The sequence below is a fragment of the Peromyscus leucopus genome, chromosome 4 (genome assembly GCF_004664715.2).
Source record: "Peromyscus leucopus breed LL Stock chromosome 4, UCI_PerLeu_2.1, whole genome shotgun sequence".
NCBI classification, from domain to species: domain Eukaryota; kingdom Metazoa; phylum Chordata; class Mammalia; order Rodentia; family Cricetidae; genus Peromyscus; species Peromyscus leucopus.
The window spans coordinates 57,506,099-57,525,597 of NC_051066.1; the positions used below are offsets into that span (position 1 = coordinate 57,506,099).

The 19,499-nt window shown below is 37.0% G+C and overlaps 1 protein-coding gene across 4 annotated transcripts in view; it reads right to left on the reverse strand.

The window, feature by feature from the left end:
* Nckap1 (NCK associated protein 1) overlaps nucleotides 1-19,499 on the reverse strand; it is an 82,653-nt gene that overhangs the window by 25,599 nt on the left and 37,555 nt on the right. For all 4 annotated transcript variants that reach the window (XM_028884452.2, XM_028884455.1, XM_028884454.2 and 1 more), the window contains 9 exons: nucleotides 19,404-19,460; nucleotides 18,446-18,542; nucleotides 18,037-18,143; nucleotides 17,203-17,335; nucleotides 14,438-14,519; nucleotides 11,800-11,858; nucleotides 8,246-8,391; nucleotides 6,380-6,512; nucleotides 3,380-3,499 (listed from right to left, as the gene is read on the reverse strand). In XM_028884452.2, coding sequence (XP_028740285.1) covers nucleotides 3,380-3,499; nucleotides 6,380-6,512; nucleotides 8,246-8,391; nucleotides 11,800-11,858; nucleotides 14,438-14,519; nucleotides 17,203-17,335; nucleotides 18,037-18,143; nucleotides 18,446-18,542; nucleotides 19,404-19,460 — 934 coding nt within the window. The remainder of the gene's footprint in view (nucleotides 1-3,379; nucleotides 3,500-6,379; nucleotides 6,513-8,245; nucleotides 8,392-11,799; nucleotides 11,859-14,437; nucleotides 14,520-17,202; nucleotides 17,336-18,036; nucleotides 18,144-18,445; nucleotides 18,543-19,403; nucleotides 19,461-19,499) is intronic.

A 19,499-nucleotide genomic window follows, 5' to 3' on the forward strand; every position in this document is an offset into this window, starting at 1 on the left:
CTGACCATAAAATCAAATCTCTAACATCCAAAATTCCACTCTAATAAACCTAGCAGGAATCTGAAGCTCAGTGTCCCCTTAGGAACAGACGAGCAAACAGGGAATCTGAGACCCTAAGAAAAGGGCCCTATTGGGGTTCGGGATTTAGCTCAGTGGTAGAGCACTTGCGGACCTGGGTTTGGTCCTCAGCTCCGGAAAAAAAATAAAAAGAAGGAAGGTGGGAGGGAGGGAGGGAGGGAGGGAGGAGGGAGGGAGGGAGGAAGGAGGGAAGAAAGAGAAAGAAAGAAAGGAAGAAGGAAGGAAGGAAGGAAGGAAGGAAGGAAGGAAGGAAGGAAGGAAGGAAGGAAGGAAGGAAGGAAGGAAGAAAAGGGCCCTACAAATGCCCTGAAGGACTTCAAGTCCCACTAACTCTCAACATTCAAGTCCAAGCTCTACCAAGACAGTGCCCCATGTTGAGCAGAACCTTCTGGGAATAGAATCAAATTGTTCAAGGTAAGAATTAAAGAGGTTAAAGAAAGAGAGGACATAGGTCAATGTGAGGAACACTGAACAGCAAGCAGCCATATTTGTTAAGGTCAAGTGGGAACAGCAAAATGTGTGAAAGTAAGAAAAACCATCTGGCTGCTAACTCCTTTCATAAACCCAAGACAATAAACTGCATAAGAAAGTAAGTAAGAAATAATACCAAGTTTTAATTCCACGCAAAGGCTGATGTAAGAAAAAAGATTGATACATTTTTAAAAGATTACTTCTCTAGATAATCAAAGTACAAGGAAAACCCAAACCCAGGATATAAAATTAAATAAAAATAAAACAAAAAAAAAACCCCAACAAAAACAACAAAAAATTTCATAGATGAATACCAGACTCAAAAAACACAAGTTTAAAAAATACATTACATAATATCTTAAAGAGGATAATAATGAGACATAATTTAATTTAAAAAACCAACAACTGAGGCTATCCAAAAGACTCTCAAAACATACAGTCTATTGCTATTGCCCTTTGGTTGCCCAGAGATGGAAAGTATATTGCTGAAGATACCATACACTTAAGAAACAACCGAGAGACCCCTCAGCTGGAACTAACCTGAATGTTACCTCCCTGAGGACTATACCAGAAGGGCATTATTCAAGCTTCCAAAGGAGGGAGGCAACCAACAGTCCTACCCAGCTAGGATACCTATGAACCACACCACCAACCAGCATGGAGAGGAGATAACCTTAAAGGCGCAGTCATGGCGTACATACCTTGGTGATAACCAACAGCTTGACAACTGGACTTAAGACCCATACAACAAGAGTGATACCATGTCTAGTACTGGAAACCTAGATAACTACTCAGTGCTAGTGAAGTCATGGATACTGGAGGAGCATCTCCAACACTAATTTATTAAGCCAGCATAATCCTAACAACAATCTATAAACATCTGTCCCAAAGATTGGTTTCGCCTTCACCCCTCATCAAGGAAATTTCTCTTTTCAACACATGAAGATCACTACAGAAAACCACAACCAAAATGCAGACTTGTGGAGCCCAGTCCCAGTGGATAAATTTATAAAACACTCCTATACCTAATACTCAGGGTACACTGCAAAAGAGGGTCAGAAAGATTTCAAGAGCCAGATGATCAGGGAGTTTGCTGTGAGATTGTATGTCTAGTAACATCAGAAGCTATGCCCCAAAAGCCTTACAAATCTGACTGTCCAAATGTGAGCTGAACAAGGATGACACCAACGAACCTGCCAAGGTGGACAGGGAAAAGTGCCTAAGTCTTCAACCCTACACAAAGAACGACAGGAAACCGAGGAAAACTGGGAGGGGGAGGAGTTATCTTCCTCAGTGGAGACAACACACCAATTTGTTGTCCAGTGCCAGTGTTGGTCAGCCCTGAAAACATACATATAAGTAACATATGGACTGAGCAGGTTATAGTTAGGAATGTGTGAGTGTGTGTATGTGTTTGCATGCAGTAACAATTAATGAAAGAAGAGGCCATAAATTAAAAAGAGAGGAAGGAGAGATCTATAGGGGGTTTCAAGAGAGGAAAGAAAATGAAGAAATGTTGTAATTATATTATAATCTCCAAAAAACAAAACAAAACCCTCCCAAAAGAATCAACAAAAGCTTGTTGGAAATAGAAAATGAACTCTAGCAATAAGTGCATAAATAAAGCCACCAAAGAGATAAACATGAAGTAGAACTGGAGCATCAAACACATTTTCAGAGAAGTAGGAGTGGCAAAGTGAGTGAAAGTTAACACCAACAGAGCGGAGCATGTAATACTTATAAGCTTGATGTCATTACATCATCACTAATAGGGTTAGCACCAGGAATATATGGAAATAACTGTCAATTTCTGTCAGTAATTCTATATCTGTGGTAAAAAAAATTAATATTATTACTATGGAACTGTCCTGTGCATGTTTGAAGAAATAAATTTTTAATCATGGGAACTTATAATTCTTCATCTTCTGTATTCTAGAAACCGAGATTCTCCATGTGGAAAAAGGACACAGATATAAACAAGAAGACAGCAATGCTGCCGTCCTGAACTTGAAGTGGTGGGATTATAGACTCTGTGTGTGATGATGAATGAATATGTCTCATGAGACCCAAATAGCCAGGAAGCACCCTTGTGTCCAGATTGGAGCTTGATACGTCCCACTGAAAGAAACTAAGAGAAGCTGTCTAAGTAAAAATATACACAAGATGAAGTTGGTACTTTTAAATGAACTCATTTGTTTATTTTGGCACTGGGGATTGAACTGAGGCCCTTATACATACTAGGCAAGTGGGGATGCATGTGCTATCCCAGGTCTTATCTTGCAAGAAAGCAAGAAGGCTCTCAGGTACTCTATAGGTTGCCACTGGCCAGAGAAGAGCCAGTCTGACTTTCAGTGTAGAAATATAGTGAATTAAAAAAATTATCAAACATGGTATATTCCAGGAACCCATTATAGTATAAAATAATTTACTAGTCACCTAGGAAACAAAGGGAAACAGCCAAGTGTTTTGTTGCTTTCCTTTACAGTTATACCACTGAGTAGAAGCAGATGAGAAAAATCTATGAAAATGTACCACAACCACTAAATATAAGAGAACTGAAAGGACATTTTGCAGTCATCAAAGAATAATGAAATCAAGTACTAAAATCACAAAAATAAAATTAAGTAGACAATGAATGTGTCTTGAAAAAAAACAGGCATGGACAGACTTTACATATATAAGAAGTTCGATTATTGGAGTTTACAACAAGAGGCAATAACTGGGCTTTTTTGAGAGTCAGAGAATTTTAAAAAGGAAAGTAAATTAACATCTAATGACTTAATTTTTTGCATTTACACATTTCCTATATGTTGAAAAAAAAAATGATTACCTGGTCACTAAGAGTACACTGTTCTGTGCAAATATCAGTGATGAGGTTCCGAGCTTGTTTGGCCATCTCATCCAGGAACATATTACAGAGGGAAAGACTGCGGTCTCCAATGTGATGGCGCTGGTAGGCAGAGGATGAAAACAACACAGGTCACAAGAAAGTCATCTGAACAAAACACTTTAAATAAGCTTGAAAGTTCAGTTAAAGTCCTATTCTAACTAAGGGGTGGGGAAGTATATGTGCATTGCTTTCTCTACTACAGAAATTAAACTACGATTATCTTTTCACAGTTCACATAAAATAATATGTATTTTGTAACATTGACAATGTAAGAAAATTATGATTGAGCAAAATCTTCAAAGATCACTATTTATAAAGCATAAAACTATGTTTTAGCCAGGCATGGTAGCACACATTTGTAATCCGAGCACTTGGGAAACTGAGGCAGAAGGATCACAAGACTGAGACTCTATCTCAGAAAGAAAGACAATACACTATGTATTTCATCATTCAAATTCACCAAGTTCTAAATCTAGATATTCAGTATCTAAAAATAAAGCACACAATGTACATGAGCATATTTAAGTTGGAGTTTTCTAATCTTAACTCTTTAATATTTACATCTTATACATAAATTCTGACATAGTTCTGTAATAAAGCAAGAGCTCAAGTAGATAAATAAAAGTATTAGAAATCAAGTTGGTAAAATAAATAGGATGTTTAAAATTCCTGAAATTATCTCCTCTCTTCCTGCTTCCTGGGGATGGGAAAGGGAAGAAAAACAAAACTGAACATGCATTCTTTGAACACAGCAGGGGGAATACTGTACTTTATTTTATTTCAGGATATTATTAACACATCTGTATGTATATAGAGCTTTATCTAAATATGTAACAGACAACCTACTTATCTCTAGAGAAGTCTGTATTTGTTTAGTTCTGGTGGATTGTAGCTGTTTGGTGAGATTTTGTTAAAAATAATTAGAGCCGGGTGGTGGTGGCACATGCCTTTAAACCCAACACAGCAGAAGCAGGTGGATCTTTGAGTACAAGGCCAATGTGATCTACAGTGAATTCGAGTTCCAGGACAGCTAGGGCTACACAAAGAAACCTTGTCTCAAAAAACTAAAATCAAAACAACAACAACAACAAAAAAAAAAACGAATTGCTGACTGAAAATCTTCGAAACAGCCCGTTTTACAGAATGAGTTCCAAGAGAGCCAAGGATACACAAAGAAACTGTCTCAAAAACAAACAAATAAAAAACAAAAAACTAGAATGTTTAGTATATGAAGGCATAAATTCTCCACAATACATGAGATATTTTAGAGAAATTAAGAAAAAATGTCTTTCTCTGTCTTCCATATTTATATAACATACAGAAAAGTCTATGTTGTTGAAATAATGCTATACAACATACAAATATCTGACCCATAAAATAATCATTCTTGAATCTATCAACCTTAAATTTTATTTTAAATGACCTATTAAACTTTAATAGGAATCCACACAAAAGAGACTGTAGCCAAACATAATTCAATACTGGTCAACTTGTATGTGTACGTGTGGGTGGCAGCTCAGAGGATTTGCGGAGGGAGGTACTGAGGCTTGAACCAAGAGCTAGGTACAGTTTCACTGGGTAAGCACTCTACAAATAAACTACATCTCCAACCTTCATTTGCCTTCTTTACTTTGAGATAGGATCTCATAAGTTGCCTAGCTTGGCCTTAAGCATGCAATCCCCCTGCCTCAACCTCAGAAGTAGTGAAGATTATAGGCTTGGGCCAACAGACTCTGCTGGGTCTCTTAACATATCATACAAGTCTTTCTTTCAGTTCCCAAAAAGCTTCCTGTGGCTTCATCACTATCTCTAAAGTCCTCTTCCCATGGAATACTCACAAGCTAGAGATATGCTACCTCAAGTTTCTTTTCAACATATTCTGCAGTTCTAAGAAAAGAGAGTAAACACTAAGTTACAAAGACATACATTACTCAATTTTAATGTATAGTCTTGCCATACTTATAATTTTTTTAAAGACCAGAAAAAACATCTTTTCATTCTATTTCCTTACTGGTTGTCTAACATAAGTGCATCTATTGGGAGACAGTGTAATGTTTTATTTATTTATGGCTTTCTTTTATTCTGGGATAAACCCAGGGCCTTGTGAACACCCAGCAAGCACTCTACCACACTAAGGACTCCCAGCATCCTGACATTATGATCTCTGTGTAGACCGTAGAAAGTATCGATCACTTCACCAACTTGATTTCTGTAGTAAGAATGTTAAAATTCTCCTCTTTTTAGCCAGTTAAAATAGTCATTATTATTACTCTTTTCTGAGATGGTCTCTCTAGGTAGCTCAGGTTAGCCTTGAACTTGCCATCTTGCTGCCACAGCCTCCTGAGCGCTGGGATTACCATGCCCGCTGTCACCATGCAGTGTAACAGACCACTCAAACTTAGTTCAAGCTACAACTTTCCTTTTGATACCCAGCATATTTTTTGACAGACACTTAGGATCTCCAAAATTACTGATTAGCTGTCCTCAGGAGCTGTGTGTCTATATCTCCCTCACAAGTGTTAGCAAACCTGAGTTTTGTCTAGCATATCCATGATGTTAATGAGTCAGTAATCCATAAATTCAATTTTCAAGTTCTTTCAGTGTTAAGGGGAAAAGTACAGAAACTTAATTATTAAATTCAATATTCAATTGAATTATTGAATCTATAAACAGTAATACCAGTCATATCAGTTATTTTAAAAGGTAAAAGACTGATATACATGAATGTTTATTCACCCACGTATATTCTTAGTGGCCATACCTCTATCCTACATCTTCCTGATCACTGTTTTATTATGTATTTATTCAAGTATTTTTCTGATCTACATAAAGAGGCTTAAGTGAGAACAAAAATTTAATAACTGAGTCTTTTTAAACATTCGGCTGGCTACCCACTGATATAGCTTTCCTGTGTAAACCACAGCGCTGTGCTTAAGTTACCTCTTCAGGACACAGCTCGTGTGTGCAGCTCATGAAGTGAGTGCAGAGGAGAGGAAATGCTATTGAGTATCTTGACTGAGAGGGCAACTCCAAGCACTGCTGAAACATCTTCTCAAAAGCACGGCTGTAAAAACTGTTAGGAGAGACAGCGAAGGCATCAAACAGTAACACTCACAGCTGACATGCAGACAGAAATGATACGGTGCCCAGGGGCTGGTTAATTTAAACTCAGGTGAATAAAGGTTACCAACTTTATTCCCTTAAGAATATCCCCCCAAAGTGCCCTCCACATATCAATAATTCATTCAGAGTAATACTCTTTCAATAACATCAAAACATTTTAAACAAAAATTTCAACAGGTAATTTGCAATATCTATAGAACATGAATACACACATTCAAAACTCTTTATCTTCAAATTTTATCATAGCTAAGGAATTATCAATTATAAGAACCACTGTTATTTTGAGTATCATTGAGAAAAATATTGCTAACTAACTAATCACATGCCAACAATTTTTAAAATATGGATAAAGTTAACCAAATATGACTGATAATTAACAAAGTTTAAATATTATACAAAGTGCTTTTATCTCTAAAAATGGAGGAAGAAGTTTCTAACTATATTCTTTTACAACAGGAACCTTTCAAGGGCTAAAAAGTGAACCAAACAAAAAATGATTCATCCTCTTTCTAGGATAGGCTTTGGGTCAGACGGTAATAGAGGCGTCCAAATAATCTTAAAATTCTTGTAAATGTAACTAACATACAGGGCTCTAGATCCGCAAACAGAATGGACTGATGTGTTCCTTTGAGAAGCAGGCCTTCATTACTGGTGATTTCTTCTCCAGCCCTAGTAATAAAAGCTATCCTAACAAATTGCTAAAATCAAAAAGCTTTTGACAATCTTTCCTATGCAACACCTTGACACCACTACTCAGCACTCCAGAAGTAAGGAGGCATATTATGGTGTTCCAATTCACCCTTCTAAAAGGCCAAGAAGCAGGAAACTGAGCCAGTACCACACAGCTACAGAGTACTAGAGTTTGACCATGACCTTGTTCACTCATTTATTCCCAACATTTCTTAAACACTTAGTATTTTAGACCAAAATGGAGACAATAACATAACCTCCCTTTAAGGAATAAGTTTCAAGGGGTTAGGGATTTAGCTCAGTGGTAGAGTGCTTGCCTAGCAAGCACAAGGCCCTGGGTTCAGTCTTCAGCTCTGGGGGAAAAACAAGTTTCTGGAGAGAAAAGTGAATGACAGTGCGAAGTGTAATAGGAGGCCGTGCTTAACAACGCAGGGAGCAGCCAGTGCAGGGAGCAGCCAGCACATTCCTATGACTCAATTGTCTAACACTATAGGCATGAAGTTACCAGTTCCAATATTTGCTCTCCTTGATTTATCCACAACATATTTACACTCAGAATAAATATGTGAAAGAGCCCTTTTAACGTGAGATTCACATCTTCAAACAAAATGAAAAAAGACATTTCACACCATGAACAGTTTCTCTTAAAAGTAACTAAAACTAGATATAAAAATCTTAATTTGACAAGCTTCTTTTTGTTACAAAGGAGACAGGGCTTCTCTGTGTAGCTCTGGCTGTCTTGGAACTCACTCAGTAGACCAGGCTGGCCTTGAACTTAAGAGATCTGTCTACCTTTGCCTCCCGAGTGTTGGGATTAAAGGTGTGAGCCCCCAGCCCTCAGCTTGTTACAAAGTTTTTATAAAAGTCTATTGTCCTCTTATGGTTAAGAGTCCAATACTGAACTATCTTAAGAATTATACTAACAAAAAAACAATCAAGCAGCTTCAGATAATAAACATTACCAGTTCAGATTTAAAGAATATTATGACATACCAAAATATGGAGAGATCTGATGTTTCTACCAACATTTCCACCAAGGAATCTACCATTTTTGTATGAAATATTATTGTATTCATCATCTTTCCAAGTTCTCGGTGATCTGCAAGGCTAAGTGAAGCTTTGGAGACACTAGTGTATGCCTGCAGCAGGTCAACAACAAACAACAGTAGTTTAGGGAGAGACTCAAATCTTATCGTCAGAAAATGGAGGAAAAGTCCATTATTGAAAAACATTAAAACTGTACCAGTAACATCATTTTCTACAACTGTTTTCAGCAGGTGGGCCTGTTTGTGGCTGAGCCAAATGATCTAGTTTAATCCCTTGACTCCCAAGTGTTTCCTTTTGACCTTCATGTGTGCTCTGTCCTGCACCATCTGCACACACACACAAAACTGGACAATGTAATAGACTAAACTAATTTGATGACTTCTACAAACATATGCGAGTAAGTCAACTATTAATATGAACTGGACAAAGAAAGTTAAGACTTAACTAACACTCTCAAGCAAGTTGCAGAGGAAGAAATCCCATGACTTGGATACCAAATCAAATATTAAAGTCCTATCTGTGAATAACGGATACTGAAAAAGAACAGAGTAACAGGAGAGGTGCTTACAGATAAATATAGGTCACAGTGGCCAGAGTTTGAAAAAACAAAAGAAAACAAGTAGTGAAGAATGAGATTCAACCAGATTATGTATCATGATAAAGGATTCAAAACCTTGGGTGAACCACTAATGGCTAGTTCTTATTTAAGAAAGTTACCTGCATATGGAAGGAGCAGGAAACTGGGTATAGATAGACAGAAAAACAGAGGCAGAAGCCTATTAGAAGAACATGCTGGCAATGTGTCAGACAGCTACGATGGCTTGGTCTACAGTGATAGTCACTCAAATAATTCACTGTGGGAAATGACTGTGTGCGCTAGGCAACAGAATTCCAGATGCTGATGACAGTTCTGGCTGTCAGGGGGCACTTCTTGATGAGTTTCATGTACTCCTACTATTTGTTAAATATGAAAAAGACTCAAGACCCAGACTACGGATGGATAGCAATCAAATCTGAAAGATGAGGCAATGTTTTCATGGAAACAATGAGCGGCATGTGTACTGTTAAGAGAACAGACAATTCCTCAAGCTCAGGGTCCCTTAGCTGCAACATAATCTGCTGCACACAAGGCATTCATCTGCAAAGCCCTAACCTATTCTTGTAGGACTCAGAGACAAGGGGAAAATGATGCACACATGCTGACATGCATGCTCGAAAAATCAAGTACTTGGTCTCTTGGAGTTCCATGTCCTGTCAATCAAGGAATGACAGGAAACTGAGTTCTGTTTTATAAGCAAGAGAAAAATAAAATTTTTAATCTTACAATGGCAAGAGGCCTTCAGGTAGATGACATTACCATTCACTAATAACAAGTGAGAAAATGCAGTTCTTTATGTTTTAGTTTTACTTTACTACAAAAAAAGAGAGAATAAGAAACAAACATGTCAATTTTCTGATGTAAATAAATACTTATATAAAAAAAAGCCTAATTGTATTTATTTGCCTTTAATCTGTTTTAAAGGAGTCAATTGTAGCCATGACTTTAAAAAAAAATTTCCATTAACTAGTGCTTACGTACAAAGCTCAGAATTTGCCAGGTGGTGGTGACACACGTTTTTAATCACAGCACTTGGGAGGCAGAGCCAGGAGGATCACTGTGAGTTCAAGGCCAAATTGGTCTACAGAGCAAGATCCAGGACAGGCACCAAAACTACATAGAGAAACCCAGTCTTGAAAAAAAACAAAACAAAAAAAAAAACCCCAACAAACTAAAAACAACAACAAAAAAGCTCAGAATGTAAATAACATTGTGAAAATAGATTCAGAAGAAACAGTGCCAAGGGAAATGGCTGAAAACATACTTCTGATAACAATGGAAGAGGTGTGTGTCCATACACCAATTTTAAGACAGGAACAATACAATACAAATAAAGGAAAGACAGGAAGATGACATTTGGAATGGAATTGAAGATGCCTAAGTGCCTAAGGGACTACACTGATAAGGGAATGTGATCCTTTGGTAAGAGAAAATGACTAAAAATGCATAGATAAAGAACTCCCAAGAGTAGGAAAAAGTGAAACATGAAAATGATCTATAAAAAACAACAATCTCAGAATTAAAACTGGGTAGGACTCCAGTGAGGGCGAAGCACACACCGCAACTCTCCCAAGGCTAATTCTTCCGGCTTTGCTCTACTGCAACAACTGCTGGTGTCTGCAGAACCCTTCAGCTCTCCCGGCCGAGCCTGTTTATCTAACCACTTTCCTTCCTCAGCCCGGAATCAACTGTGAGCCACACAAGTACTATCATCCGTATTTCCTTCTCACAGGAAAACTTCACACTCCAGAGTGGATTTGTACTTAACTTAGTTTTGTCCTTCTCCTGCACGAGCTGCCTTCTTCATATTTAAATTCCACTCATCTTTCTAACTCTGTGTAAAAGTTATTACTACCAGTTGAGCTTCCTCCCTCTCGATGCTGTAATTAGCTAACAGTCATATATGTGGTATCTCTTAATTCAATCCTTTACAAACCATTAATTAATTTATTCATTTATTTAATGTGTATGGGTATTCCGCCTGCATGCATGTCTGTGCATCATTTGTATGCCGAGTGCCCAGAGGCCAGAGGAGAGCATCGAATCCCCTAGAACCAGAGTTACAGACAGCTGTGAGCTATCGCATGGGTGTTGGGGAATCAAACCCAGGTTCCCTGGAAAGCCAGTGATCTTAACTGCTGTCACCTCTCCAGCCCCAGTCTTTTAGATTTTCAACTTTTTTTTAAATTTTGTATGCCTTGTCTCCATAGTTAGATTATAAAACTCTTAAAACAGGGTAACTTCCTCTTCTTTGTGCAATTACTAACAAAAAAATAGTCAACTACTGCTAATTTACAGTACACAAAGATAACAGGATACTGGAGAAATAAATATGAAGTGATCCTACTCAAGTCCAAAACTATGTAGTTCTGTAGTTCAGAAATAAGTCTGGGGCAATGGATCAGGTGATGGTAGACCAGGGAATACAGACCAGTTGCCTACTTTTATAAACAAAGCTTTATTGAAATACATCACAACTCTGTTTATGTATTGTCTGCAGCTGCTCTGGTATTATAATGGAAGTGTTATTTATGCCAAGTACTGAACAGCATAGAAGCCCAAGTTTTTATCAACCTTTTTTTAAAGTTTATACCTATACTATAAATGTGTTTTGTCAAAAGAAGCTTTGTGCTCTCACATAAAAATTTAAATATCTGAATCAGGATAATCAAGAGAGCTAGGGATATAAATTTATGTATATCATGAAATTATAACCTATTTTATTAAAAACCTCTACATTGGCTTGTTAGAAATATATTTATACAAGTTTAATAATGTACAAAATATTTCACGTTTGTGGTTCATCACATAAAAGACATCTTTTCAGTAAGTTAATTCATAAAGTTATAAAACTATAATGTATTTAAACAAAACAGAACAATAAAAATCAAGTTATTCTTACCTGTAACCTAAACCAATCTAATCTCATCCCTCTGAAATCAAATACTTCCCCATCTTCAACTGTAAGGAAAAAAGGGAGACAAAATAAATTAACCATTTTACAAGTCGTTAATTATATTTTATACTTTAAGAGCTAACACACATGGGTCAGTAGTACAGGGCTTTAATCCTAGCACCTGGGAGGCAGAGGCAGGTAGATGTCTCTGAGTTCTAGGACATTCTGGTCTACACAGTGAATACCAGGACAACCAGAGTGAGATCCTGTCTCAAAAACAACAAAACCAAAACAAACACAAAAAGCTAAGACAATTCAATTTCTGGGTATATAACCAAAAGAAAAACAGAGTCTGAAAGTAGTATTTGTATGCCCATCATCATACCTGGGTAATTCAAAATACTCCATACTGAAAGTATCTTAAGTGTTTGCTAAAAATGAATGAATTAATAAAACATCATAGAAACCACAAAAGAATATTAGTTTTATATAGGAAAGAAATTCTACATATGGCTGAACACTGATGTTCAATGAGTCAGAGCCAGGTTCAGTGGCTTACACCTGAAATCCCAGGTATTTTGGAGGCTGAGGCAGAAGGATTATGTAAAGAGTTGGAGGATGCCTAAAGTAACATACAAAATCACCTCTCAAAGAAAAAAAAAAGGAAAAAAACCAAAAGCAGCCAGCCACAAAAATACATGGCTCCACTAAGAAGTGTTGTAGAGCAGTCCTTTCTGGACAAGCGGGACACAAGGAAAGCGACCACTGTACTCTGCCAAGACAGGGTAAGATGGTCTCTTAAAATTCCTGCTTCTAAAAATGGTCTGTCAGATACTCTAGGCCTGTAGCCAATTTGAATGCACCAACAATGCTGAAAAACATTAGGTGACTGTCCAGGCTGCCAGCTGTCTTGGTCTACTTTTGCAAGATTCCCGAAAGTTGCTTGCATCCATCTACCATTTCTCAGGTACCATTATGTTCCTTCTCAGGTCTTTGATGTGGTTGAAGACTAGATAGTCGTAATTTCCTCAGTTATGATAAAAGATAAGTTAGCTATAAAACCTTAAACTCACAAATATAAGATAGATAGGACATCTTCTTTAATATTGTAACTATAATTCTTGCTCGGTAATTGTTTTGTTATATGTAATTTTACCATGTTAAAGTTAAAACCTTCCTTTTTAAAAAAAGAAGAAAGGGGAAGTGCTGTGGATATCACTCTATGTAAATAAAACACTGATGGCCAATGACCAGGCAGGAGGTAGGTGGGACAAGGAGAGAGGAGAATTCTGGGAAGCGGAAGGCTGGGGGAGAGACACTGCAGCCACCGCCAGGGGAAACAGCATGTGAAGACGCCGGGAAGCCACCAGCCACGTGGCAAGGTATAGATTTATAGAAATGGGTTAATTTAAGATAAAAGAACAGTTAGCAGGAAGCCTGCCATGGCCATACAGTTTATAAGTGAAAAAAAAAAAAAAAAAATGCTAAGTAGAAGCGTTACCATGGGTTGTAGGAGCGGAAAATGGAGTTTAAGTACCAGAGTCCAATTTTCCAACATGAAAAAGCTCTGCAGACTAGTGCTTAGGCAATGAATACCTAACTGTACAATACGCTGAAAAATAGTTAGGATGCTGTACAGTGAGTGAATTTTCTAAGTAAAAAAATGAAACCAACCAATTTTATTTTAGTTGCTAAGACTTCAGCACTTCTTAAATCCTGTAAAGGATGGCAACTTGCCAAGAGAGAAGCAGGCTTCTATCAAAGAGCTCTGAGTCTTCTTGTGCTTACAATGCCAACCTAAGAGAGCAGGCCAGTGTTAGCACACTAAAGCTCCTACCATAAGGTAATGCCACACAAGCCAAGCATCACTACACAACACTGTAGTAGGTGTCTTACTACATACTAAGCATAAAGCTTGATGGAACTAAAATACAGTTATCGATCTGATCTTTTCAGGGTTTTTGACATCTTTTTATAAAAAGAATACAAACCAAAGCACATCAATCTACTGGAACAGAATGTTCAAAACAATGGCCAGCTGGTATAGGTGCAACACCAATTTTTGAGATTGGCATTCCTAACCTCTAATTACTATTCTTACTTATAAATAATTCTTCACCCTTTAGGGAAAATCAGAGTTTCCAAGTCTGACAAATAAAAGTAGTAATTTTTTTTTTAATGTTGTGGATTAAATGGGACAACATATATAAAGTTACTGGTACAGACTTTGAATTACTATTATTACTTGGCTTCCTGATCAGTGCCTCACTGGAACCCACTATGTAGAGCTGGAACTGAGGTCTCCAGCATGCCCGGCTTAGATAAACACACTATACCTGATACCAATGCAATGCTGTCACAGGTGTGCCAGAGCCACACACATCACAACACTTAGCACTCCCATGTCACCTGGTTGTCACAGGTGCCTCTTTTCTCCTAAGTAATGAACATTACAAAATGACTCTTAAACTTTTTATGAACACCATCTGAAACCCAATTTGGAAATCCTTGCTCTGACATAACTAAATTAAGACAAAGGCAACAGATCAAATATATCAAACATAAAAAAATTTAACCATTAAAGTTCTTTCTGTTTAATAATCAAATTGAGTCTCTAACTGAAAGACAACATGCCCTTACTTACCTTGTTTTACACTGAGGGAAGTCATAGTGTTAACAAAAGATGACATGATAATTGACTCATCTTCAGGGCAAACAGAGAGATTCTGGAAAAAAAAAAAAAAACAGTAATATGAAAGCCAATTAGTTAGTTGGCTAATTCCATTTCGCTCCATCAACAAGTGGACAGATAAACTGGTACATCCACACTTCAGAATTATTTTTCAGGAAGAAAAAGAAATTAAATGCACATCTGTACAATTAAATCAATCTCAAGAACATGCTACTGGAAAGAAAGAAAACCTAAAGATTATAAAGTGGGGTCCCATGTGCATGAAAAAAGTTTCAGAAAGTACAACTGCAGAGACAGGACATCAATCATTGGAAAGATCTACGAGGAATCCACATGAAGATACACAGTAAAATTTTAAAGATGCTGGGAATGTTCTATGTCAAATGTGATGGGAATTACATGAATATGTACTCCATCAAAATTGAAAAGAAATTAAAAACATTATTTTAATACATGAAAAAAAAGGGCCTCAAAAATAAGGGACCCCCCCCCAAAAAAACAAACAACAACCCACAACAAAACAAAATACAAAAAAAGCAAGGAAACAACAAGAAAACTCCCACACCGACCTTTCAGGGGTAGTTATTCATGTTCAACATGGCAGGGCCACAGTAGAACAGTACAATTCCCAAGCAAAACTATTTTTAACTGGTTAAGAAAATGAGCATCTGTGGGACTGGATGTCACTCAGTAGTGTTCTTTGCTTACAGGTAACAGGCCCTTAGTTTAATCCACAGCACTTCAAGAGCAAAAACAAAAACTGAATTTTAACATCTGAATCTCAAGTGGCCATTAACAACAAAATACAACAAAAGCACCCTTGGTGCTGGAGATGGCTCAGGGCTTAAGAGCGCTGGCTGCTCTCCCAGGATCTGCACTGGATTCCTAGCACCCACATGACGACGACTTTAAACTGTTTGTCCCTCAAGTTCAGGGGAATCCAACGCCCTCTTCTAGCCTCCATGGACACCTCGTATACACACAGTATGCTGACAGAGATAGGCAAAACACCCTTCCACATAAAATATAAATAAATAAATCTTTTTAAAAAGTTTTAAAAAATTAACTAAACAATGGTAGATGCCTAGCTCATAAACAATGTATATAAAATATAGTTTGAAAACACTAAGACTTACATAGTAATACAAGTGTACATATCACTGAACTATAAATTTAAAAATGGCCAAAATGCTCAAACTTTGTTCTTTATACATCAATGCAATATAAAAACTAACATCTTTGACAATAAACTTCATTAACAGGTTTGTAATCTTACTTTTAGATTTACACCTTAGCAAAAAGTTAAAAGCCCCATGATTGTATCCTGAAAAGAAGATGGAAGTAAAAAGCTGTCTTTCCTGTTCAGACTTAAATTTGAACACTAGCTCTGCTCCTCATAAATGCCAACCAGTTATATTAGCCCCTTTCTTCAACAATGACCATTTCCTCTACCTTCACAGCTATAGCAGCTTAATAAGATATACTATCAGTGGGCACAGCAGCTTCTAACATTATTGTTCTTGCTACTGCTACTAATCTTACTACAATCCCAGGAGAAATGCTAAGAATTTTCTCAGGGTTAGTACACTCTATTTTAGCTAAAACACACCAATATATATTAAGTGGTTTACACATTTTAGCAATATATTAAAAACCTGTAAAATTTCTTAGTAAAAATCCAAAGAGCTACAACATAGTTTTAAAAATTACATGAAACTAGGAAGTTTGGGTTTTTTTTTTTTGTAAAATTATATGCTATTATGAGTAAATAATAAAAAGCAATGATAGGCTAACACTCATCCAGTCAAAAACTGTAAATAAAATTACAAAGCAATAATGTTCTTGGAATTTAACAGGTATTCTAGTCCATTTTAATGACCAGTCTTAAAAAAAAAAAAAAAAAAGTCTGAGTGCCATCTAGTGGATAAAAAATAAATGAATACAGGAAAACCAGAGCCTTTAAATTACTGCTCCTTTTTTGTATTGTTCATTAATTTACAGTAGTCTTAGGTACCTGTGAGTTTATAAGGTGAAGCAAAATAAAAACTATTTTTATTATAGTTTATCTTCAATAAAATCAAAGACAATTTATGTTAAAGTAAAAAAGACTAAGTAAAGAAATTACAGAAAAAAATGTTTTTAGCAAAAGGCAAAGATTAAAAACCAAAGAAGAAAATCCAAAATGAAAGTAAAATTAGGACAGCTGAATAAGATTCAGACAGAATTTTTCATTTAACGGCCACCTTGCCACTTGCTGCTCAAAAGGAGTCCCCCTCCCCACCCCCTTTTAGACATCCCCAGCCGCTGTCGGAGCTCAGGCTCGCCTCAGTGCTTACCTAGCCTACTGCAGGAACTGCTCTTCTCTCTGGTCTGTCTTCTCCCGGGCCTCAGGCAAGGCTGGGCCAGCACGATCTTTCCAAGTCCTGACTTAGGACTATGCTCTTTTGTAAGGCCCTCTTGAATTTGGTTAGTATATACAACCATCCTGAGAATAGGTAACTGTTCTCTTTACTGTGTTCGTTCTCAAGTTTGTACAAACTCACACGAAATACCCAACTATGATGTAAACACCTGTTTCTTGACCTGTAGACAATGATCTCTCTGGCAGAAAGTGACCATGGCTTACTTCTATTTATACCATTTGATACGTGTTGTACATATGTCAATTACTCAACAAGTGGGAAACAAAGAACAAAGGAAATTAGGAGACTTCTTACCTGTACAAGCTCATTGAGGACGACCGCGTCAAAGCCAGAAAGGTACTGCACGTAGTACCTCTGCATTACTGGCCCATACTTCCTGACATGGGCTCTAAGCTCTTCCATGTAAAATATCAGCTCAGCAATGTGCCTGGGTGAAAAATCAAAGGAAAGGTTCCAGAGAGTAAGTTCACTGTTGTCACAGAATACACTAAATGTTTCTGGTGTTATTTCTAGAGCTATTCCCCTAAGAAAGACTATGAATTTTTAATGTCAATCACTTCCTTTTAAAATTCTTTTATATCAACAAAAGCATGGAAAGAAAAATGCTAAGACTGAATACTAAGAATATTCAAATGCAAGTAAAATTTTCCCTTCTAGCTACATCATTTTTTAAAAAAAGCTGGTCAGAGTATTAACAAGAAATAAGATTTTCTGTATGTACTCATTTCTATTTTCAATCCTCTACCTGACTGAAACACCAGAGACTAAAAGATATTTCAAATGCCACACTGATGGCAACAAGTCCATGTTACGATTCTTATTTAATGTTTTGTGCAGTATTAATTCTGAAAACCAAATGCATAGGATATATATTACTGGGCAGAGCCAAAGAACAACTTTCTGATCACTACTATAATAGAGAGAAACACTAAAAGTCTTTAGAGTTTTTGTATTCTAATTACATCATTTAATACCACCTTACCAACATTTCTTCTATTACAAATATAAAGAACCACAAAGTTTTTCAAAACATCTTTAACATCTTTGCTTTAATAAAAGTCCTCAGACTCATGACCCATAAATCAAAATAAACAGGAAATAGATGTTCCTCTAATGTGACTAACTTACTTATCTATAAAATCATCTGCACTCTTCTTTGGCATGTTATCTGCATGACGGAGTAGCCAGATAATTTCATCACGGGCAAAAGATAATGCCATGAAAACAAAAAGTGCCTATTAAAAAAAAAAAACAACTGATTATTCAATGATTAAGGACCAAGACTGCTCATAGTCTTGCTCTAAGTGAAAAGTCCCTAGCAAGAAATAATACTAAGTTTAAAAGAAGCAGTCAGTACAAGACAGAGCACAGAGCAGTACCCAAAAAGATGAGTGTGCATAAAAGAAATGAGGAAAAGAGAGAAGTGTGATGTTGAGCCTCAAGTAGGCAAATCCATTCTTGGCTCAAAATTGAGTCAAATTTCATAAACAGAACACGCCTTTCCGCTGTTGACAGGGCACATTTATCAGTCAGTTACCTTGGGACCAAGCAGGCCAGGCTGATCAGAGAGGACGGTTGCCAGTTCTTTCAGTGCAGACCGTAAGAACTTGCGCCTTTCTCTGTGCATTGAGCCACTGTAGAGAAAGATATCATCACATGTCACTCGTGCTTCACTCGGGCGGAAAACGTAGACACAGAATGATAATAGACAAAGAATGAAGATTTAAAACTTGTGATTTGCCGTCCTCCATAGAAACACTGATGATCAGACAGTATCACCATTTCATCTTCTCTAAGCTCATGGGAGAGTATGTCATCATATATTAAACATCTATGTTGAGGTATCTATTTCGTAAGGAAACTGGAAAGTTGTTTACAGATCTGAAATACAGTCATTTCTATAGATTTCTTAATTTCAGAATATAAAACTGGAGCAAGGTGAGGAGTTCACATACTGTGAAAGTGTATTATGTTCTCCCATTGTTTGTAATGTAAGAATGTAACAGTTCTCCTGAAGGTGGACAAAAGTCAGCCCAGCTTGGAAAGCACTCTGTGGGGAACACAGTGGCAGCAGGAGCTAACGGCTAGGACCTGCAGAGCACCTGCCACCAGTCTAGACCAGCTGAGTCTGCTCCCCAGAACCCACGTGGTGGACTGAGAGAACTAATGCCCTCAAGGTGTCCTCTGGCCACAATATATGTACTCTGACATAAGCAGTCATGCACTCATGCCTATTCTCACTAACTAAATACATGTAAAAAATTTTTTAAACAGGTAACAACTAAAATAAAGTCCTTTGCATGGTATTTCTTTATCAGTATTTCAAAACATCTAAGATCTACACTAATTACAAGTTTACCAGTAATATAAAGGTTACATACTTACTTTTCCTTCAATACAAAGTTCTCATCTTATACATTTGCACATCACTAACCTGTCTTCATTTAACAAAGTAGTATTTTAAGAAGAAATTTCTCATAGATGGAACTACTCACGCATGTGATACAGCTGCCTCCTTGCATTCTCTTATGTCATTAATACGTTTATTGTAGCTGTGTGCAAGGAAAATATGAACCATGTCAATCTTGATT